Source organism: Xiphophorus maculatus, chromosome 5 (genome assembly GCF_002775205.1).
Source record: "Xiphophorus maculatus strain JP 163 A chromosome 5, X_maculatus-5.0-male, whole genome shotgun sequence".
Lineage (NCBI taxonomy): Eukaryota > Metazoa > Chordata > Actinopteri > Cyprinodontiformes > Poeciliidae > Xiphophorus > Xiphophorus maculatus.
The window spans coordinates 25254157-25279048 of record NC_036447.1 but is presented as its reverse complement, the minus strand read 5'-3'; the positions used below and the strand labels follow the sequence as shown (position 1 = coordinate 25279048).

The 24892-nt window shown below is 38.8% G+C and overlaps 1 protein-coding gene across 2 annotated transcripts in view; it reads left to right on the top strand.

Annotated features, from left to right (window-relative positions):
- Nucleotides 1-24892, top strand: part of prkca (protein kinase C alpha) — a 141039-nt gene that overhangs the window by 54274 nt on the left and 61873 nt on the right. For both annotated transcript variants that reach the window (XM_023334318.1, XM_005807880.3), the window contains exon 4: nt 24078-24189. In XM_023334318.1, coding sequence (XP_023190086.1) covers nt 24078-24189 — 112 coding nt within the window. The remainder of the gene's footprint in view (nt 1-24077; nt 24190-24892) is intronic.

The window sequence follows — 24892 nt, the reverse complement described above, 5'->3', positions numbered from 1 at the left end:
ATATGTCATCAATAGTCAGATGGAACATCAGTGCAACCGCTGATGTAACGTTAAGATAGCTTTCAGCAGACTTTAGCATGAATGGGTTATGTTTAGAAAGATTGACCTCAAAACCAAATATAACGCATCAGAATACACCAAATTAGAGATGCCGGCGTTTGTGTGACAGTAACAAAATAATGTCAGAGAAACAGATCTACTTTCACTGCTTTCAGGCCTGCTGTGGGTAATTATTCACGGTGTTAAGATTCACATCATCCCTTTAGTCCCCATCAAAAAAAAAGGAAAACTACTAAAAGATGGTCAAAATGTGCAGGTGGGGATTGAAAATACTGGAAAAAGTGAGCCACTCTGCTTAGTTATTTTTTCAGTGCACAATTAGGAGAACATGTTTCAGTGCGGAAACCAAGTCAAAAGTCTCCAAATAGATGGTTTTACATTCACATCGGTTAGTTAGTCATACTTAACAAATAAACAGCATTTGGGATAAAGTGTTTTTAGAAAAAGCTTTAATTAAGTTGTGGTGATCGGATTATTTCTCTGACCCGGTGTGTCTGCAGTGCGGCATTTAAATAGGGAAAGTTTATTTGGTTGTGCATACAAGCATACAGAAATATATTGGTTACTTGTTAAAGGGACAGTATTATATAAAATGTACTTTCCTAAGCTTTACGTCAAGTAATAATGTTATTCCCTCATCAAAACATACCTGGAATGTGACTCCCCCACTCAGCTCCTACAGACTAGCCAGCAGCAATTAGCAAACACCTGGAGGAGCTGCACATCTGTTGAGCTCATTATGTCAGCGTTGCGTTTTTACCAACGCAACGCTGGTAAAAATGTTGTTAAAGGGTTAATAGAGGAGCCATGTTGTGATGACTTCCTGAAGGCGGAGGTTCAGAAAGAACAAGAGTTTCTTATAGAGACCGAGGCCCAAATTTAAAGTGCTAAAATTATAAAAAGGCAATTTTTTATCTACAGCATTTTTATCACGACTGAAGGCAACATAGTTTCTTGACTGTGCTATAAAATGGCTCTATGTGCCTGGAAAACATATGAAATGTAACTTCAGTTCAGAATCAAGCATTAGAATTGACTAAGCTGTAGTATGGTCAGTAACTTATAACTCTTGTAACATAAAAAAAACAACAAAAAATGTCAAACCATTTACATCCTAAATGTCAAATGTCAAACTAGTGTTATTTTTTTAGAAATTACTTAAGTGTGATACTGAAGCATTTACTTAGCCTAAACCTGAGATAAGTAATAAGTGTTGCAATGGCAAGACAAAATATTAAAAACGATGCTTTTTGGGTGAAGTCCAAGAATCAATACTTTGATTGCTTACTGAAAGCATTTTCATATATTTGTAAGTAAATACATTTAAAATACAGTACTTCCCATCAGAGTCAATGCAATGAGCTTCAATGTGTTGGACCGTTATTTAAAAGTTCGACTCAAAGACACATTGAAAAGGCAAACTGCATGCACTTAACGTGAGGGCGCTCGTGTTTAATGATAAGAACTCGTTTCGCCTCCAGAAAAAGTGAAGCAATATTTAAAAGTGCAAATCACGTGGGAGGCTCTTAACTGACAGCACATCTGCAGGGAGCGGTATTCTGCTCTCAAAGCTTGGGACGCACAAAGTCTCATTACAAGGATTCTGCCCGAGAATTGAAAACAAGATTAAACTGGAGTGGTGCTAAATTGCATCATCTTTGCCAGAGGCATCTTGGATTGTCACAGGCAATGGAGCCTTTCATCTGTATGTTTAGTCAATTTACCTTCCAGCTAGGGTGCTGGCCCTCTGTTTTAGACTGGCCTGTTCTGTTCTTAAAGTCTGCCCTGTTATCATCAAGTCAATATTTGAAGCCAACATTGGAGATTGTGGTTTCATCTAAAAAACTATAGCTTGAATTGCAGTGAACCGTTTTATGAGAATATATTTAAATTATATTTAAGTGGGCAGAGATTTGAGTCTTTTCTTGAAAGTTCTTCAAGTTGACTTTTGTTGAGAATTGGATGCCGATGAATAACACTATAAATCAGACTGTCTGTCTGTTGGTCCACTATGTTTAGTGATTCAGGTCATTTCATTTTTATGGTGGCAGTTTACAACAAATACAACGTTAATGTACTTGACAAAACAAATGGGCAGATTGTAAACACTGAAAACTTTAATGGTAAATTAAAGCTTTGCAAATGCAGAAGATCCCAAGTCATTTCACACTACACTGTTAGTTATTATATGTACTATATAGACACAATGAGGCAAAAGCGATTTCTGTGTGAAATAGAAATGAAGAGAAAGCAGAACTGTAATGGCGGGAATATATTATTAAATAGTTTGGACCAGGAGAGATGGCTGAAGCACAGAGCCAAGAATTCCCTCTGCTGTAGAGAAAAACATAAATGATATACAACATTAAAGGTGGAAATAAGAGACACAGCCAAAACTAGAAGCACTGTGCTGAATGTACTTTACATTGAAAAGACAAACAAATGGAATACAGAGGTAATGACAGCAATAGCTAACTACCATGACTCTATCCAGGAAAGAGATGTACTTAAACCCAGGGTAATTGAGCCAATGGTCCTCTCAAAAGGAATGGAAAAACAAAACATCCATCCATCCATCTGTCTGTACGCGCTTATACTCGTAGGATCTCCAGCTATCATAGGACAGCAGGCGGGGTACAGCCTGGGCAGGCATTGCAACAGTACTAAGGCAAAGGAAGAAAATAAATCACTCAACCCAGGAAGGCAGACACATCTAAGTGCAGAAGCAACGAGGAAATAGTTTTTTTCTATGGGAAAACAAAGAAGAATGGGAAACAATGCAATGGGAAAGATAATTCCAAATGATACTAGACAGTCATTGCCGCGTCGAACGCTTAGTAGGAATTTTTCACATCTGTAATCTATATCTAGCCATCTATCATCTATATTTGATTTCGCTGTGGGCTGTGTGCCACGGTTTTGTGTAATCCCCCGCCCCAGACACTACTGCACATCCTCGCCTGTTCATGATCCAGACCTGGACTGGTTGGAGCTGCTTTGGCTATAAAACCGGGTACCTGCTCGATATTGGGCAGGTTGCGATAATGTTGGTGTAACATAGAAGCTTAAGTGAGCCTCCTACTCCATACAGAATTAGATGCCAGTAACACATGCTTTCAGCACTCACCCTTATGCAAGCCTTGGCACCGGCGCTGCTTCCAAGGAAACACCTTTTCAAAGAAACTCGAGCCGCATTTTGATGGGCACGGCGCTGTGCGTTTAGCCCGTGGAAGTGGCGGTGTGTTTCTCAGAGCCCTGCCAGGCTTGACTGTTTTTAGTCAAATGAAGTTATTGTATATTCAACATGCTTTAGAATACACACCACCATAAAAAATACACAGTGATACATGCCAGATAGGATGATGTCAGTGAGCAGGGGTTGGTGCTAGTGTATATAAAAGAGCTACTTGTGGCAGAGGAAACGAGAGCATACTGTATGCTCTAAATTTGTGGTGTATCTAATGAAATTTGCCCTCTTTCATGGAGCTGCAGTCGCTGCCATAGATCACCCACTTTAATCCCCGTTGTTGGGCATTTAGAAAACACTGCTTGGATGTTACTCTCTTCCTACAGTTTGTTCAGCTGGTCATATTTGACCTGCCTGATCACTAACTGTAAGGAGGCTGTGAAAAACAACACGAAAGCTCGAGCGGAAAGCAATTTCTACCAAGAGTTTTCCCGAAAAGACTGTAAGACCAAATCTTAGGTGCTGCATAAACAAGCAAAGTAAGTTTTATATTGTGTGTGTGGGAGCCAGTGTGCCAGTGTGAGATAGCAAGTTAGCACCAAGCAAGACACAGTTTACCCAGGAAGGGAAGAGTGAAGAGAGACAAATGGGAAGGTGAGATCATTTTCAGTCAGTAAGGCAAGAAATGAAGCTGCTGATTCATATTCATACCTGCCAGTATGTTATCAAATTTGCAGAATTTTCTAACTTTTTTTTCTCTTTCCCTATACTCAACAGTGACTTCTTATCCGATAGGAAAGAGGCTCATTAAATTCACGTCTCAGACTCTGAGGAGATTAAATTTCCTGATAGAACATGGAAACTGAGATATTTTTTTAATACTCGTTCTGGCCTTTCAAGTCGTCAAAACATGATCTGAAAGGTAGGATGTGGTTACCGATTCAGGCAAGCTCAGATGAGAATGGAGGATGTTTTGAGTTCCCATGCTCAGCATTGGTGGAAAAAGTACAAATGCAGAGAAGATGAGTGGCAATTATTGTCTGAAAAGTGTTTGCAGAACTGAGTTAGATTAGGAAACGATTTTCTTAGCGCAGTATGGGAGATGCTGCGGTAAGGAAATGTTAAACTGGGATTACGTCTGTCTCACTCTATGCCGGCCTTTTAAATCTTATTATTGGTTTTGATGCATAAGATTTGAATTAAATGTTGTTCCCGTTGATGCGATTACAAGTCAGTTGTAATCGTCAGTGTTTGTTATCCTGCTGTTCAACAATTTTTCTCTTGTAAAGCAGAGAGCTCTATAAAACCAGGACATTTTGGGGTTGTTTTTGAAGAATAATTGATTGACCAAAAGCTACAATATTAGCAATGTTCCGAAGTAATCCTGTTATTAGAAAGTGTGTGATTAAATTAGATTCAAATTGCAATTAAATGACAAATGAACTGAGCTTAGACATAATTTCTCTAGTAATACCAACCACTAAAAGTACTTTCAGGCTGGGTTCACCTCATTCATCCCGATGCACTCACACATGTGGACGCTCATTCATTCAAAGACGCACAGGTTGATTGGCACATTGGAGCTAAGTGCAGAGGGAGAAAGGTGGGATTGAACTGCAAAACGTAGCCTCCCACCGAACCACAGATTCCATGATTAGAAAATGTCGACCAAAGATAATCGTATCATCTATAAGTTCTTGGACAGAACACAGACTCATTAGTTTAATTTTCATTTTTTTTCATTTTGTCTCATAAACTAGTTTTCATATTGATGTTTGTGCGTTACCCAAGTTGTTTACCTTTTAACTTAAAATATATTTTTTTAGTTTAGGACTGTTTAGCCTTAAACGTCAATATCAGTCTATGAAAATTACATACACACAAACATTTGTTCCAAGATATTTCTTGGAGGGCTTTTGTATTTACTGTAAAACAATTGTCGGCTGATATTTTTCCATAGCCTGCATCTTATGATATTTTTCCATAGCCTGCATCTTATGATATTTTTCCATAGCCTGCATACAACAATGTCATCCAAAATATGTTTTATGATTTTTATTAAGAGGTGTGTTGTTTCGGGAAGAAAAACATCTTAAGAAGAAAACTGAAACAAGATTAAGAAAAAACAAAGTGAAATACACAAAGAGCCATATTGATCATGGTAGCCAACATAAATAAAGATCAGCTTTCTATCTTGCTCTGCAATATACTGTAGATCATAATAAAGTCATCACCAATCCTGCCTACAGACCAGCATCTACAACATGTTTTTGCTTGTCTTGTATAGGTTTGTTTCCATTGTGGTTGCTGCTGCAAAGGCAATAAAACCTAAAAGCCCACTATTTCCGGACTAAGGATAAGCAATCCAACAGGAGGAAGTCATTTCCTCAGCCATTATGCAAAACACCAGTTGATATAAGGAGGGGAAATAAAACCCCAGAATGCAGTGGACTCCACAGGCACAGAGAACATCTCAGCCTGCATACGACTGCTCACATTAACATCTGCCATCTGCTGTGGCGTCTATCACACACAGTCATTAAAACTACTCGGTGTAATTTGCTACTCTAAGTGCCTTAAATGATTATCTCCACATGTCAAACTGTAACAGAATGATCTACTCATTGACCAGCCAGAGCCGTCTCCTGGCTAAAAACCATGCACTTCTGTGGCCACGTTTGTCACAGCATAGTTCAATATTTTTATTATTTGCTAAAACCATAAAATGAGATTGCTTTTAAAGAGGTTTTGTAGCTAACTATGATTAGTGCATTGTTTATTTGGACACATTTGAGCCAATTATCTTACCATAAATAGAGGAGACACAGGTTCGATCACATGTACGCCACTGCTTGCAGTATTAACAGCTTTGAGTGATGGCTGATGTGATGGTTGGGTCCCCTGGGCTGATGATATTTATACTCTCTCGGGTCTTAACGAGCAGATCCTCAGTCTTTATGCTAATGGTGTGTGACGCTGCTTGCTAAAAAAGGGGTTTGGTCCTGGCTTTGCTGGAGGGAGGGGGTGGAGAGGTGTAAGTGTCTATGTGCATCACGGAGTCCTGTTGCTTGTGTTAACAGTGGAAGACAGAGGATGGGTGGGATTACTCTGGGATGGGCTGCATTACTCTCCCCTAGGAGCATCGTCAATAACGATGTGTTAGGTTACAGCGTGAACGTCTGAAATGATAATCGCTGGGAAATGTCAGCAATTGGTAGAAATAAACATTTCCTTTGGGCAACTTTTGGCAACTTACAACTTTGTTTTAGCACTGTCACGATCTGATGGGCTTTCGGTTTAGGTTTTGCATGCGTGGCATAGACTTGTGGTGTGTTTTCCCTGCTTTTCCTTTGTGTGACACAATGTAAGCAAAGACCCAGTAAAGGTAACGGTTTAGAGCGGGACCACAAAAGAGATGCAAGCAAGTTGGGGAAAACCCCAAAGGGTAACACTTTATTTGACAAGGTGCTGTCATGGACTTGATATAACACCTGTTACGAACATGAAGGAGTCTTTATGTATGTCTATGACTGTCGTCATAACCTGTCATTAGGTAAATAATGATACTTTTAATGCAAAGTTGACTATTTTAATGGACTTTTAATACAAGTTTTAATACAACTTCATGACAACAGTCATAAGCATTCATAAAGACTCCTTCATGCTCCTGACGGGTGTTATATAATGTTTGACAGTGTCATGTCAGGCTTATGCACACTCTGTCAAATAAAGTGTTACCCTACAACGTTTCTGTGTGCATCACTGTCCAAACAAAGCTGTTACCTCATGCAACCAACACAAATGGAAAATAATGTTATGGGACGCTTTTGTGAGACATTGAACAGGTTACGGACAGAAGCCAGGAGACGGTGACGACTGTGGTGCTATCCCTTCCTAAATGGATGTAAAAACTGCTATTGTGATTAAAAAGCGACATAAGTTGGTTTGAATAAAACAATATAGTGACTCTTGTGATGCTGCAATATTTTCAGATACTAGTGATGGTCCTAATAAGTTGAAAAATCCAACTATTGTAAATATGTTGCATGTATTGAGGGTGCATACAGTGAATGAAATTTTGCAACTTCCGTTTATTTCAAAGGGGGAAAATTTCTTCCAAATACAGTCTTTCATGAAACAAGACGCTTGACTACATAAAGTCAGAGGACGGGTTGTCATCCGAAGGGGCATAAAGTCTGAATACCATTTTTTTGAAAAGCACCAAATAAATTCCATTGCATATTGTTAATTCTCGAAACTCAAGTGAGAAAATCACTAAACTCTCTTGAATAAACAGTTTGGTACTGAACTCGTCTTGAAACTCAGACAGACAAAACATTCTTTATTAGAATGCATTTCCGCCTTTTTTCCCCCTGCAGCATATAAATACACTCTCTATCATACCAATAAACTTATTTGTAGTACATTAAAGTCACACACAATTTATGCCCTGAAGCCTACTTGCATGCATTCCATCACTCCCTCTGAGGTCTCATAATAACAAATATCTAGTCCTGTCCAGTCCTGCCAGACCCTTAAGTATTTTTTTAAATAATGCCCTTCACTCTGGGGAGTTTATATTCCTCTGGACTCGGAGTCAACTGTCCGTGTCAATGTGGTTGTGGGAGTTTTTTTCTAATCGAACATTCACCGTTCATCTTTTGTGCTCGATTGCACCGAAGTCACATTCCTCACTAGCTCCGTCTTTTGATTCGAAGTCGCAAACAACATGTGAAGGCGCTGAAATCTACCATGTAAGGAAGAATTATTTCTCATGCAGAGTTTGCTGAGTCAACTGGTCCATTTTTGAACATATAAACACACGAGTCACGACTGCTTTGCGTTTGTACTATTGGTCTCAAAAATAGTACAAATTTTCTTGTCAGAAGATAAAAAATTTAACCTTGGAGTTTTTGCCTCTCCATGTGTCTCTGTCTTGTTTCTGTCATTGGTACCGTACTGGAACATTTGAAGCAGAACTACTTTCTTGTGAGGGATTTATGTGACATTAGCTTACCAGCTCCAGAGCTTTGATTGGGACTGAGCCAAAGCTGAAACTGGTGACAAGGTAGCGTTACCACCAGTTTGGCAATTGAACCAGTTTGGAGGAAAAATGCACAGAAAAAATCTTAATACTTTAGGTCAAATAAATAAAGTGCTTCTTTAGTTCCTGTAAGATAAAGCAGATCATAGTTCCACAATAAACATGCATTGATTATACATCAATTTGTTCTTTCGTATGATGGGAATGGCTCTGTTCCGATCATGGACCCGGCATCTTTACACTTTGATTTTGGAAACCAAAGGAAGTGGTCTGCAAATGGCAGCTTTAACCTGGGCGGTAGCGGTGAACTTTTATCAGGGATAAATGAGATAATTTCTTATATCATTGTGATAAGAATTTTGACTTATTGTCACCATGCTTAATTCCCCCCATATCTGTCCTTACTATCAAGATTGGAAATTTTACTATTTCATCCACTGTTTGTTTAATAAAAGCATCAATAAACAGCAGAAAATTTGAAAACACAGTTCGTGTGTGCAGCTGAGTGATACAAAACTCTCTTCTTTATGTGACTGGTGTCAGAAAGAGGCACATTACACATGGGAATGTTTTGCAAGAGCGGCATTTGTGTTTGTGGGGCTATAATTGCTGTGACACACAGTCTCAGTGATACAGTTATCCAACATAGATATAGATGTAATGCATTCTTATCATCACTTTTATCGTTATCTATACTACCACAAAGCACTGTGATAAAGCGTTGAGTCCACATCGCCCACTTCACAGTCATAAACGGTCTTAAAAGTGCAAACCTGACTTCATGTGTAGGGAAGTCGAAAGCAGAACAAGCTGGAGCTTTGAAGCTTCTTGCCAGAAATAGAACGATGCAAGTTACAGATGGGTCAAACTGACTCTCTGCTGCTCCTTCTGCAGCTCTAGACCAACATAGAGTCCTCTGTGCTTGTTTGTTTGTAGGATAGGAAAATATCTAGAAGTCTAAAGGGTTACCCGTTCTGCCACGTTGATAATCTCTAATATTTTAGAATTAAAAATAAATGAATACCACTTATTTGAACTGTGTGGGAGATGAAAATCTCTGTCAATTTAGCATCATACAACCACCATCGTAAATACTGACATCAAACTACTGTAATAATAACTAGCTGTGCTTGTCACTACCTTTTGCCGGATAATTTTATGTCCAATCCTTCCTTGTTTAATCTTTTTCCCAGCATGGCAACATGACTTGATATAACACCAGCTCACTGGGTGTTATAGTTATGAGTTGTCATATAGCCTCATTAAACGAAATCCAGAAATGCCAGGGATGAAATGGCAGCAGCATGAACATGTTAACTCTAATTGCTTGCATCTATGTTGAAGGTTGTGTCACGTAAAACACTGGATATATTTCCTAAGAGAAAATATCTTTGCGCTGCAGAGAGCCAAGAAGACGGAGACAGATGAAGAGTCAGAAAATAAGCGAGCTCAATCCCTTCCCATACAACAAGTCCCTCCACGTCTATATTTCAGATCACTTGTGAAAATTACAATATAGATTTCTCAAAAAAAAAAAATCAGTTTTATTTAAATGATTGAAAATTATATTTATCTTTAAGTAGGGCTCAACTATATAACTGAAAAACATAACGTGATGTAAGCTTTTCCTATCAACCAATATTGATAATAATTGATTATAATATTACCAAGCTGGTGGATAAATCTTTACTGTTTTATCCACAGTTTTCATTCTACACAGTTGTTGCTAGGTAACCAAAGAGCAAGTGAGTTAGTTAATGCCACCCACCCACCTTACTAAATGTGAGCAGCTTAATCCTGTTCTCTGCCTACATCCCCCAGAATCCTGTGCGGTTCTGGATCCGAGTTCAGTGAAATGGTTGAATATTCAATCAAATGCATCAACTATTGATATCCAGCTATAATGTTAGTTATTTGTTAGGACAGGATTGATTTCAGACACAAAAACACATTAAACTCTCTACACACCCAACCACAGAGTGGATCACAGAACTGACCCACTAAGCCAGGGGTCCCCAAACTTTCTCCTGTGAGGGCCACATAACTTGTCCCTTCTCTGATGGGGGGCCGGGGTCAGTTTGTAACAGAAAAAGTGTGACGATTGTAAGAGTGCTAAACATAGAAATGTATTGTTTTTCAGAAAGCACAATCAAATAACCTTTTCTAGATTCTTCAGAGAACAAAAGTCAGGAAATAACACTATTTATGAAATAAATAATAACCAAATAACACTGGGTTCTCCACATAAAAAAAGGGTTGGGGTCAATTATATGCATGTATAAAATAGTTACTAACTAATTGTTAATAATAAATAAAGTTCATTACTAAGGAACATTTTATTGCAAAAGTCCAACTTATCAAATAAAAATGCACATATATGAAAATACTCTGGCATTGTTCAGGGGGCCGGACCAAATGTGGAGGCGGGCCGCATCTGGCCTGCGGGCCGTAGTTTGGGGACCACTGCACTAAGCTCTTAACTTATCACAGGAGGAACAGTGCTGCCAAGGTGTTGACAATTGGATTTGACTTTTGGAACAGGTTGTGAAGGTATTTTCATTATTAAGTACCTGCCAGATGGCCCGTGTCTGATGAGCCAATTAATTCTGGCCTCCGGAGTCGGTAGCCTGACCAAAAGGAGGAAACCTTGGCATCGGCGCTGGTAAACAGTGGCTTCACCCTCCAGCGAGGGTGACAGCTGTGACAGCTCCTCCTGCCCTCCTCTGACCTTGACGATGTCATGCTCAGCATGTGTGCATGTTTCTGTTAATGAGCCAGCGTCTGCAAATTAACAATATGGCCGTCGGATAGGGAAGTGCCTCATCAGCTTGGAGCTCAGCTTTCTCCAGCTGTGAGAAGTGAAGCGAAGAGGAAGTTTGTCCACAGGCTTCTAATCCTCTCAAGATTTCAGGGAGCCTCAGATTGTGCCTCCTTCAGTTCCTTTGCTGTCGAATGGAGCAGACAATTTGGCGCAAATTTTACAATTAACTGAATGATATAAACACAGTTGTGTTCCTCCACAAAACAATTCAATTTTCTAATAGTTGAAATCTTTTCTCTTTTTTCGTACGACAAAAATACATTGTGTCGAATAGGGACTGAACTAGAAAAAAAGGCTAAGTGGAACGTCAAGGAAAAAATTGTTTTTATGCGTTTACAGTTTGTCTGGTATAAATTTGCTTATTTTCATTCAATTCAATCGACACATTCATCTATGGTACTTGCGTTGCTTTTGTGTGCCTATGCGACATTACAGCATCAACCAAAACGCCTCTTTTGCTTTACTCAACTGGAATTTCTTTCATTTTTAAGTATTGCTGTCCTGATCTGATACCGGAAATTGGCTTAATATCAAACAAAAAACAAGTGTCGGATTATATCGACCTGCATCTAAAATCCCTGATATAAGTACGCAGATAGAAGCACTCTGCTCCAGCATTTAGTCCGCTCCAGAATATCTGTGCATCCCACACACTGACCCATTGGTTAATTATAAATGGGTCAGTTGTTTTCATATCTGTTGTTGTTGACTATTGTTCTCTGAGAAATATTACTTTATCAAGCCCTAAAAACTACAAAATGAGTAATAAAAGTTTGTACTATTTGTTCTGATATCGTATCGGGTCAATATCGGTATCAGCATCGGTGTCAGCCAGCACTCCTTTCAAGATCACTTTGGCCTTTGAAAGTTTTGTAAAACTTTTACAACTTTCTTTGTTGGCTACACAAGCAAGTGTGTCATCCACATCAGGTTCATTTTGAAGCTGTAGGTCAGATGGAGACAACCAATAAATGGCAGAAATTGATGACAGCAGTTCCTGTAATGATATGCAGCACCAGTAGGTGGTGATGCAAGAAGATTAAAGAGAAGTGGACACGAAGAAGCCAGAGACCGGAGCGGGTAGAAACCTGAGGGTATAATGACTGATGCTGTTAGTTAATAAACCAGATAACTTTAAAAGACTTGGCTTCCTTTATGTACTACCGTACAAACATTACAGTTCCCACACACCCACAGGATCAATGTGCGGTTGCAATATTATTGATAAATATGTCAGAGAGGGTATCTATTGCAGATAAGCCACATTTTCGTCACTCCTTTTCATTCTTTCAGTCATCACCGTGTCTCCACCGCTCAAACTGTATCATCTCTGTCACTAAAATCTATACCAGCTGTGGGTGTCAGAGACAAGGAAAGTCATTTCAAAAGGCCAAATATATTCCAGACAGGCAAAGTCCACGTCATGTCGCTCAAAATACAGTAGAGTATAATATTGCATCCAAGCTCTTAGTGCCTTTAATTTTACACGTACCGATGTTGTGGTAATTGTGATTCAAAATATCTTGAAGACTCCTAGTCCTAGCAGGTTTTGGGAATTGTTTGGAACAAACAGCAAAAGCTAAACAAGTATTTTGTTTGAACAGATATTGATTTTTGGCAGATTGTTATTATTAGTGTTTGATTTTCTTTTTTCTAAAAGACAATACTTTGACTTTAATCTAATGCAGGGGTGTCAAACTCCAGTCCTCGAGGGCCGCTGTCCTGCAACTTTTAGATGTGCCTCTGCTGCACCACCTGAATAGAATAATTAGGTCATTAAGGCTCTGGAGAACTTACTTACACAAGGAGGGGTAATTAAGTCATTTCATTCCAGTGTTTTGTACCTGTGGCACATCTAAAAACTGCAGGACAGCGGCCCTCGAGGGCTGGAGTTTGAGACCTGTGTTCTAATGCATTTCTCATTGTAAGGCAGCGCTACTCAATTCCAGTCCTGAGGCCCCGCTGCTCTGCATGTTTTAGATGTACCTCTATTCCAGAACAGCTGATTCAAACGATTGCATGACCATTAAGTGCTGCAGAAGCCTGTTAATCACCCACATATTCAATCCAGGTGTGTTGCAGAAGGGGAACACCTAAAACATGCAGGGCCGGGGGGCTTGAGGACTGGAACTCAGAAACGCTGCTGTAAGGTGTTTTGAATAATTTTTCCATTTCCTTCTGCCTACTTCACTGAAAACAGATTCAAACTTCCTTACATGGTAGATTTCAGCGCCTTCATTTGAAATGTATCCTCAGTATCTCCAGAGCAGACTACCCACAATACTCTGAAAGCTTGCTAATGAGGATCCAGTGAAGTTTAAACTCAAGGCAAAGTCACTTTTAGCTGTTTGTTGAACTTGTTGATATGGATTTGAAGTTTACCCGCATAACATGATGAATCTTGAGGCTTCTCTCTAATAAAACACAGGAAACCCTTGGAGGGCTTTGGTAAGCTAGCATCACAGTGTTGTAGGCGTTATTCATTTATAGCTTATCAGAAGGTCAGCTAGGGTGCAGCGCCGGTAGCAGACAGATATGTTAAGAGATCCGCAAGGTAAACCCTCTGTGAATCGCATCGGCAACCTATCCCCACCCTGTCCCACCCCACAAGCACTCAGCGGCTTAGCGAAAGGCCAACACTGATGATTTATATGCTAAGAATAGTACGCTTGCCAAACCTCACCGCACACATCTGGGTGAATGGTCGCTCCGTATTGTTGTCTTCTAAATCTTTCCCACAATGTTCACCACTCAATGTCAGTGGTAAAATTGTATCCCTGGACTATAATAGGCGCAATGACCTTTAATCTCTATTAGCTCTAATGGTTGTTTAAGGATTTGAAACAGATGGCACAAACTTTAAAATCCATTGAAAATATTATTAATGCAGATTTGTCCACTTGAAATCAAAGGGTATACATTTGTTCACATGATCGGTAATGTGGAGAATGGGTCACTCTGCAGTGTACTTGGGATAACAACTGTGTATTAGATGAAGGTTTTTGTGCAAATACTTTATTAAGTAACTTTCGGTTAACAAGGATATCACACATGAGGATTGGGGGAAAATAGAAAGAAAAGAGAAAAAGGTGTCATGTTTTTCTCTAACTATTCTGGCATTCTCCACAGCTGTAGATGTTTGGGTAACTGGTGATCAAAATGGATTAAATGTCTCAGTGTGTCTGTGCATTGCCGTTAATGTTGTGAGTCGCCATACGAGGTGCTAATTGGCTTTGGATATCTCTTTGTCAAGGAGAAGACTAATCCTTTTTGCTGAGCAAACACGTGAAGGAACGTTACATAACAGATCCAGAGGCATATTTCTGTCTTAAGTAGCTGTTTAGTTAGCCACTTAACACATTTGCTGGTCCTTAAATTTAATCCCAGGAGCATGTCTACTTCACAGGAGTAATCTGAAACCAGGATCCACCTAGTAAAGTCTAAAGTTGACTTTTTGATGTGATGCACAGTATACTGTATGTTAGCTTGGTAAAAACCAACCCTGTGTTCTATGTTTTGCTTTCCTGGCAACGTGGAAGATGTTGAGGTTTAAAATTTTACCCAATTGCTAACGTTTGGCCGATGCCGTGTGTAATGCCCCAGTCAATGCTGGGAAGCTTACCGGAAAATTGCCTGTGCTGTAAACAACCGTCCTCCCCTGTGGACAGAGAAGTGCCGTAAATGAGGCGGCTGTTAATGTTAATTCAATATTTGGTCAACGCGGACTGAATGGCTTCATTCACTTCCTGTGCTGCCTTTGCTAAAAATGCAAGCAGACTACAATTTTGAAAAAGCGCAGAAAATCGACATCATTGTTCATAACTTCCCCTCCTGTTCATTGATTGGCCCAGTTGAAATTCTACCAGAGGAATCCAAGTGAATTGGAGAAATCCCACACTGAGCTGTGAAGCGAGATGACACTCAGTTGGAATTGCATAGGAACGCAATGGCCTGGATAGCTGTTTGTATATTATTTGGAACAATAGTTTTTTGTATCCTTTGTTTATGTTTATCCTTTGTTGAAAACCCTCGATCACAAAATTAGACTAATAGATAAACTAAATGTATGTTCATGATTAATGCAGAAGGAAAAGCTTCATTTGCCACATTTCTAAGGTACTAAAGTAGCAGCTCCCTGTCAACATTAAGTACATTTGACTTGGCATTCATTGAACTATTAGATACTAAGAGATCCCATCAAAAGCATGACAGTGTAAATAAATAGCTTAATTTGTTTCTTCCTTTGTAAACTGACACCAGTATAAGTGTATTTCTGTCCACGAAGATGTTCACAAAACCATACGGCTGTTTCGATCGAGTTTGTTGTTTTCAAATGACCGAGTTTGACTTTTAAATGGAGTAGAATTAAATAAAATGGATGGTTGAATGTTTTTTTTTTTTTTACGTTTATAAAAGTGCTTCTTGAACTCCTAAACCAACATTGCACAACACTGCACAAATTATTTTATGGTATTCATTTATCAATTTTATTGGTGTGCAGAGGGTTTCTGCGAAGAGCTCAGTCAAAAAAAAAAAAACACAACAACTTTATTGCATTTTCAGGAGCCAAATTTTTTCTACATTGTGAACATCTTTTCTGGTGTCAGCTTTTAGACGGCTCACATGAAGAGGTGCTTTGTTCTGCAGTTTCTCGTTTAACTCAGGAACAGATGAACCGCAAGACAGGGTGACTCAGAATCTGGTAAAGGGAGGAGCTTCCTGCCACCTCCAATTCAAATGTCAGCCTCCTGGTGAGGGATGACGGGTAAAGGAGAGAGGAAAGCAGTGAGCGAGGTATCGAGCAAGTGTCGCCTAGTGTTGGTCAATAATCATCCGATACCAATTGTTAACATTTCCACCCCGGGTAATCAGCGTAGCAATTTATTTTCCAGTCCCGTATGAAGGAGAAAATATGACCGATCGCCCCCTTCTCTTGTCTGGCTGTACATTTCAGACAAGGTTGATCTCTTTTTCTCTTTGAGTGGATTGCCTGAAGTGTTCACAACTGTCTTACCTATTTTATTTTTTTTGTACCTGCAAATAAAAATGAGTAATAAGAACAATTTGAATTGTTATGCTTGTTCAGTGCTTGTGTGTAATGAGTGACAATCCCAAGTTCCAGCGTTGCCATTTTACTAATCTGAGACTGTAGCATCTTGTTTTATCTTCAGCTTAAGTCCTGCTTCTTCTTGGGAGGTATTGACAATTTTCCCCAGTGTCACAATAGATAAAGATAACATTTCAAACTTGATACTAGTGCTAGGAAAAATACTCGACACCATTTTTGTTACCTCACCAACATATTTTGACGCCACGTGGTAGTACATGGTGGAGAGAAACTCTGCACTGATTAAAATTGATTCTCCTTCAGATATTTGATGCATTACTTGGCAGTCTGATCTATTTTTTGTTGTTGTTGTTGTTAATTCATCTAGTAGTATTTTGGCCACTTGGACAAACCCATAAATCGTGTGTAGAGCTTTGAACTTTCAGCCCAAGGTGGTCAGAGAGCCATTAAGTGTGGATATAAAACAAAACAAGACAAGTTGCTTCTGCACAAAGCAACACCTCCACTAGGATTTGATGTTTGGCAAAATCGCGTCAAGTTTTCAGCCACAGACCTCAACTAGGTGTTTCGGCACACAAATGTCAGAGGCAGGATGATGTTTGAGAGCAACTTGAATATTGACTCTTTTGTTATTCAGGTGGTGTAAAACTGTGACTGGCAACTGAAAAGTGGGGGGAAAGTTAATGGATTACAATTGTATTGAGAAACCCCATGAAGTTTATTTTCTCCTTTCATTTTACGGCAATAACACAAGTAAGCTAAATAAAGGATGACTCACTGTCGTCCGCCTTTGCTTCACTACAGTCTTTAGGGAAACCCTGCACTCCTTCACTCTGCCTAGCTGTTCATTACCAGGAGCTGGACGGTGCACTGCCTCTAATTGGGCTGGACTGGAGAGCCTGGCTAATTAACCCGCACCATTGAGCTGACCCCCCGTGCTTCTGCTTCTGTTTCATCATTATCGTCTGGGTGCTTTGAATCTTTTGATCTGATTTGCTGTGTCATTTATCTTTTATTTTTTGCTTCAGCCTATATTCACATCTTTTCTCAGTTTACTAAATGAAGAATGAAAAGAAATACTAAGGGTTACACTGACACCGACCAGAGAATTAGACAATGGAAGTTGTTCCTCATATATAATGGTCATTAATTTTGTGAGAAGTCACTGAACCTTATTATGAAGAGGTGTTAGTCATATTTCATTTGCTCTCTTCTTCTGTCAGACTGATACCTTACTGACAGATGTTATTTTTGTTGACTAAGCTGGATATTACCACAATCAAATCCTTAAACAAACATTGAAATATTGCCTAGTATCTAATTATGACAAAAAAATTCTCATGTTCTTCATCCATCTATTTTCATCCTCCCTTCCACGTCATTCACTGAGCATGTACCATCCCTTTGAATCACCACTTGGCATTTTTACATTGACTCATTCTTATTTCTGGTGTTCTTTTTCAATTGTTCATCTGAAAGAATCTTCTTTTCCACTTTGTAGTCCCCAGATGGACTCAGAGGCCAGAGAGGCGAAGCACTTACATCTGACAGCTCTCAGAACGGGTGTGTTAATGGAAGAACTAGTGTCTATAATGACTGTCGACAAAAGTCATCTACAGGTGTGATCTTCAGCACATCTAATCTCCAAAGGGAATCTTGCGAATAATTTGAATAGCTGTCAGTGTCATACTGTCAGACTGGATGGTGACAAATAAGATAAGATAAGATAATTTATTAGTCTCCCATAGGAAAAATTAGTCTAGGAAGCAGGGGCAAAACTGCAGTGCAACAATAGGAACAGCACATCCAAAAGGACAATAGCCATAAATATATACAGAAAAGCAAAACATACATAACAACACACACACAGATGACTTAATTTCTCAGAAATATTTATGTCTATCAAGCTATCTTGTTGCTATATAGATAGAAAGCTTATATCTGATTACCTAGATAGCTTGATAGAGATATAGCTAGCTCCATAGCTAGCTAGACAGCTTGATAGATATATGGCTAGCTACATAGCTAGCTAGATAGCTAGCTGTCTAAATACAAGATACTTGGTTTCTAAAAATGTAATGCTCCAGCTTGTATTTTTTAGTACCCATGTGATCACAATTTGATCTCTATTAACCCTGACTGGTATAGTTTGTTTTTTTTGTAAATGGAAATTTTTGTGACATGAGTTCCTCCAACTTACAGAGCCCACATTCTGTGTAGTTGACATTGTTACCAAGTTTACCCAAGTGCTACCAAGAATATCACAGCAATTACCTGGTAACAACATTACCTTATATCATGCTAAGCTCTGCAGATGTTCTCCCTACAATTACAAAGATTTTTTTCTCCTAAACATGCCGAATGCTCGGACTAGCTGGCATTACTGAGAAGCTAATAGTTACTTGACCGCTTGAGGAAACCGATAGATAATGCATAAAATGTTTAGCTTTTGTCCACATTAGGCGGTCATCGGGTGATGACGTCATTGGAAATATGACTCATTCTGTTCTGATTCAACAGCTCATATTTTGCACCCATCATCCCAGTATTCTCACACTGTGGATAACCACATATTCTTATGAAACATAAGGATGTTTGACAAAATGTGCTGTACTTTTTCACTCTTTGATCCAGGTACAAAAGTGTTTTTTTAAGACTTTCTAACGGCCGCGGTGAGGTGTGACCGCCGCTTCAGTCAAGCAACAACTTTAACCATGTTGTGTAATGTTCGTGTAGGTTAAAGGTGGAACTCCCTACAAAAGTACAAGAACTCTGACCCGAAATGCTTTTAAATGCTACAAAGTTCAGAACCGACATGAATGCCGGAAATGTTTTATCACCCACATCCTCTCAGAGGGTTAATCATGTTCTGAAGGCACTTAGCTAAGCTCGTCAAACTAGTTTTTAGATATACCAACATCTCTCAATAAGCAATGTGACTAAAGAAAGCCCTTTTGGATTTATTTATCCGACATAAACTCATAGTTCAATCCAATTTAGTACACAAATGTAAACATATGAAAATTAATTATATTTTCTAATATTGGTTTATTAGGCTAACAAGTCATAAATATATACATTTTAAATGTTCAAATAATGTTTAGTTTGAAATATTTTTAAGGTGACCATCCGTTGCCTAGGAGCTGTGTCTGTTAAACACATATATTTCAATAGTGGGAAAGAAATGTGTGTATATATGGATAAATAGCATTAATTTTCTTATTATCTCCTTCTAAGCAGATAATATTACACCGATTAATGCTCATACAACAACATGGCACTTAGCAGATGATCTATTTAGTTTAATTGTCTGTTTCCTGATCAAATGCAGTAGTTTTAACTGCTTCTGTAGGGATAAAGAATAACAACATCTAATTTCCTTTTGGGATCAAAAAACTATTTTTGAATTGAATTTGAATAAAGTGCCTCTTTAGGCTCAAGTACAGTTGACCAGCAATCACTCTTGCTTTGTGTTGTCAGAGTTTTCCACCATCCACAAACCCTTAAACCATCTTTCACCCCCTTAAAAGGCTCAAATGGCATTTGTCAGAAATTTATGGTTCATCAGCAGCTCCGCATTGTTCTCAGCTGCCATAACTAATTCATCCCTGGTGGGAGGACACAAAGGTTAGGGAGGAGGAGACAGGAGTATAATCCTTCAGGATCAGCTGTCTGTGGCTCCATGCGAGTCTCTCCTGCTGTCTTGTCTTTTTCTGCCTCTCCCATCTGCAGTCCCCCTTTCTGTCTTTGTCCGATCTGATACAGGCCCTGTTGGATTTAGTAATTACACATTTTTTGCCAAAACAGCAGAACTGTTTCAGACCTTAATTAAAAAGGGCACATAAATATGATTTGAGTCAAAGCTTTGAGGAGATGTTATGTCATTTCTTGTTTTTGTACCGGCGCTCGAGTCGTTGAGCTTTTGTGTTTCCGTAGAAGGCAAAAAAAACCAAACAACAGTACAATTTACAACAAATTACAAGGACAGAAGGAATTGAAAACCGGGAGATGGAAGTACAAAGCATTTGTATATTTATTATATTTATTTATATATTTGTATATCTATTTGTCCAGTGAAGGAGTAAAGCCTCAGGAGTGACTTGTGCTGAAAACTCACACTGCAAAGATTTGAACATCTCTGTGAGACGCTGACATCCAACATCTCTGCTTTAAACTTTTCCACAATCTCATCACTAGCACGTCTTGTGTGATTCTTAGTCTTTATAATTTGTTTTGTTTATTAAAGTTGCCTAAAAAGAAATAACAAGAAGAAGCACAAATTTATGACTTCTGAACCCAGTGGTTTGTACTGGATTTTAGAGTAAACGGTGGCCGAATACAAATGCACACCACACTTTTCAGATTTATGGTAGTAAAAAGACAATTTAAAACCATGCATTGTTTCCCTTTCACTTTACAAGTATTCACATCTTTGTGTGCACGACGCAGCCTGAAAATCCCAATGAAATATTACAAGTTGAATACATACTGTATATGACAAACTGAAGGCCTGGGGGCCAAATCTGGTTCGCCATAAGTTTTTATGTGGCCCTCTAGAATAGAAGGTCACATATAAATAGCATTCAAGATAACAGTTGTGTGCTGAAATAGTATTTTATCAATCACAATAAAGCATTGCTTTTTCCTGTAGTGTCAAATTACATCAGGGTGAAAAGATGTTAAAAAGTATCCATTAAATGCAGAAACAAGTATTTATTAATATTTTAACAGTTGGTTTATGGTTTATAAATACATTCTGCCTCAACTGATCCTGTGAGCACATTCATGATGGCCAAAAACGAAAAAGAGTTTGACATGAAACTGATAAATATACGACTGCCATGCTGGAGAGATGGGTCAAGATCTATCTAAAGCTACAAGGTGAGCCTCTGCTCCACTGCTTTCCTACCCGGTGACTTATTTTATGTTTAAATCTGTTTCGCGTTGGAGAGTGAATACGGACTACAGCGTACGTTGTTTTTTAACAGTGAAAGGACGTATTAGTTCTCTAGATTCTTGAAAAAGAGATTCGCAGTGCACTAAAAATGTGAGTGAGCGAGGCAGCACTTTAAAAGGAGTCAGCTTTCATTATTCTCTTCATTCGCTTCACTAAAATGAATTACTTTATAAATGCCACAACGAGTGTATACTGTGCTAAGTCAGTAAGTGCTGCAGCTACAGCTTCATTCATTTTCACTCTACCTGGCATTCCTCACTTTTTAGTTTAGTTTAGTTTAGTACACACCTTTCTGTGTGTTTTCTGTTTGCTGCATGACTCTGTGTTTTCCTTTGCAGGCATTAAAAAGGGAGGACACCGCTTGTTTAAGATATCCCATAAAAAAATAACCCACAAGCTCTTTTCAACACCAATATTTACCTAGGGATGGGTTAGCAGTGCTTGTTTAAACTGATACTGTTTTTACAGAAAAAGAAAATTTCATCTCACCTCAACAAACCTAAATTGTGAACAGCGTTGCTCAGTTTAGATGTTTTAAGTTTCTGTGTTGCTTAGTGGCGTTTTTCCACACCGTAGAGTGTCACTTATTATAATACGGATTAATTTCACCTTCCTTATCGTTTCTGTGATCTAAATGCAAATACTTCACCTCCGGCTGCTCTTCAGTATCTTTGTTTATGTCTGCCTGTTTTTACCGGATTTAAATATTTCTCTGTATTTTAAACACATCCTCGTTTGAATAACCAAATCATCCACATTGACAATGGATGCAGGCCCTGCAGGTGGGATTAAGGCCTGCACTTAATTTATTTTCCAAAGTGTGAAACGTTGTATATTTTTGTGGTGAAATCATTTTATTTTCATTTACTTCACCTGCACTCTGCTACTCACTCAGTCATCTTTTAAGCCCCAACGTGAATAAATTCTCTCGCCGTCATGTCTCCTTTTGTAACTTAAACTTTGACATTATTATTTTGTTTGCTATTCGATGTAACTTCGTGGCCTGTTTGTAGTCAGTCACTCTTTCACACCAGTCAGCTGCGTCCGATAATTACCCTCCCTATGCAATGTTGACCCAAATGCCATTGGGTCGGGTTTAGCATTCTTTCTGGAACACATAAATAATGAAAACCAACAAGAAGCCGTATAAATACCTCACCTCACACTAAGAGCTGTACAGTACTGGGGTTGGGCGACATGAAGTTAAAGTGTCATCACGGTATTTTGTGGTACTGTCATGATAACGCTAAAAGCGATGATAGAAACTATGTAGTACTTCGTTTTTAGGCAACTGTATATTTCTGACACAGCAATCACAGCCTCACAAGCACAGATGACGTTTTCTGAAAACCATTCCAATTGGTAATGCTCTTCTTTGGGACAGCAGTCACATTAAAATGTGTGACAAAGCTGCACAAAAACAAAAAACTACATGACCATATTGACCATATTTTCCATAACCATTTCGAACAAACCGTGGATAAAAGAGCAATGTTAACCGTCCTGACAGTTTTCTTTTTAAACATCATCCATTTGATTTTATCATTTCAGCGCTGAATCAAAATCCTTGTCATAATAAGAAACTTATCACGATTAATGATAAACGATATGATAAACGCACACCCCATGCTGGAAGATCCTACAACTTAAAATAAGCAGTTTATTATATGAATTTGATTTAAAGATTAAGAAATATTGCCTAGCAAAATATTTACACCCACGCCGTGAAATATTTTGATGCATTTCACGGCATGGGCCGTCTTGTTTTTCAAACTCTTATATCAGAGTAAAAGCCTGAAAAGTGTGGTGTGCAGTGCGTGTGGAACAAACCTTCAGATTCCTCCTAATTAGTGAATTCTCGGAGATATGACTTCGACATGTACAGCCGTTCAGTGAAGGATTTACTACACTAGTGAACAAATGGCACCACAAAACTGGGCAACAACTATCTCTAAATATTGAATACAAAGACATACAAAGTTTAGATTAGATTTAAAAAAAAAAAAAAAACCCAAACAAAAACAACCTGTATCCGTTTCCGTCCGCCTCAGGATTGTGTTGCTCTGTCCCATGAAATCTCAGCAGTTTGTGGAGCAATGTGTCAGGAACTCATTTGTGTGCCAGCTCTGTTCATTAAATGCTTTTTCACACTTTGATCAAATATTTATACGAAAAGCCTGGAGCAGCTCAATGCAGGCAAATGATGAGTGAAGGGCTTTGATGGCCTTGATGACTTCGCACACAAACGTAGATTATTTACAATTTATCCACGAAAGGCAGTAAATACGCCGCATGAGTCATTCACCTCAGCCTTCTGACATTGTAACAGAACTAAAATAGTCCGTTTCTACTTTCGACTCTGGCAATGTTTTGCTCTTTTCATGGTATTCATTGTGAAAGCCTAGAAAGCCTTTTTGAAGGGTATAGTGGCTCTAAAAAGACATAATGTCTCGGATTTTCCTTTGTAAGGAGAGTTTGTTAATGATTCATGTTGCTGAGAGTGTGAGCCGAATTGAAATTCGCTCATTTTTCTGCTTTTGCTGCTTTTGAATTCAAACCATCAGCCGCAGCCTCCTCACCTGCTGATGCGATCAAGGCAGGAAGGAGAGGAAACTCCTCGGCTGTAATTTGCCACTCGGTTCTTCCAGATTGATTGACTTCCACTTCAAGTCGATTTGAAATCCCCCACAGAGCGACGCGTTCGATGCAGTCCGTCCATTCTGACGTCGCTCTCTCCGAATGTAGAATGCGCGACTCTCAAACTCGGAGGAAGAATACCTGAAATGTTTTAGGTACGCTGTGCAAAACGAGACATGAAAGAATTTATCCTTGATTCGATTTGCGTTAATGAATCACGCAGTGGACGTAGAAATAAAGGGAGGCATGTTTGATCCTATTGATCAGTTTGACTGAATATTAACAATATCATTCCCTCTTCAGGATCCCAGAACGAAGCATAAGTTCAAGATCCACACCTATGGGAGCCCCACCTTCTGTGATCACTGCGGCTCTCTGCTCTACGGTCTCATCCACCAGGGCATGAAGTGTGACTGTGAGTAAAGACATCTGGTTATACTGTACAGTTTTAAATGTACAAGGTTTATGATTTTTAAATTCATTCTCGATGTTTTGCAGAAATTAGCTCTACATGTGTCCTCAGATGAGATTTATGTTTGTAGGCAGTCATAGTCCTGCACAGATTCTGGCAGGAAGTTTGATGTTCAACTATAACCTGACATGAAGAACTTGTGGTATAAAAAGCTTTACACTTATTTTTTGCTTAGACTATTTGACTATCCATACGGAAGTCACGAAACGGAGATTCACTTTGTGAAATGGCAAAACTTTTGTAACAGCATTGGCAATCAGTCAATTACTGGAAATCGATTGACTGATGATTCCAATTTAAGGCGTAATGAAACACAACCTCTTAGTCTTCCAGGTTATTTTAGGTTAACACACCTGAAAAAGTAAGTAAAATCTCACTTTGTCAGCAGAATATCTTTTTTTTTTTAGTTCTAATGTGTAATTTAAGTGCTTTTACATTCACAGTCGACTTAAGATATTTTATAAAAAGACACACAACCATTTTGTTTTTCTTCAAGGACAGTCCAGCAAAATATTGAGAAGCTTGTGGAAGGATATCCAAAAACATCCAACCCTTGCTGTTCAGCTGAAGAGGCAACTCTGCACTAAATACGTGCAACCTTAAAGAAAGTAATATGTATACATGATTGTACTTAGCAAAAGGAAGT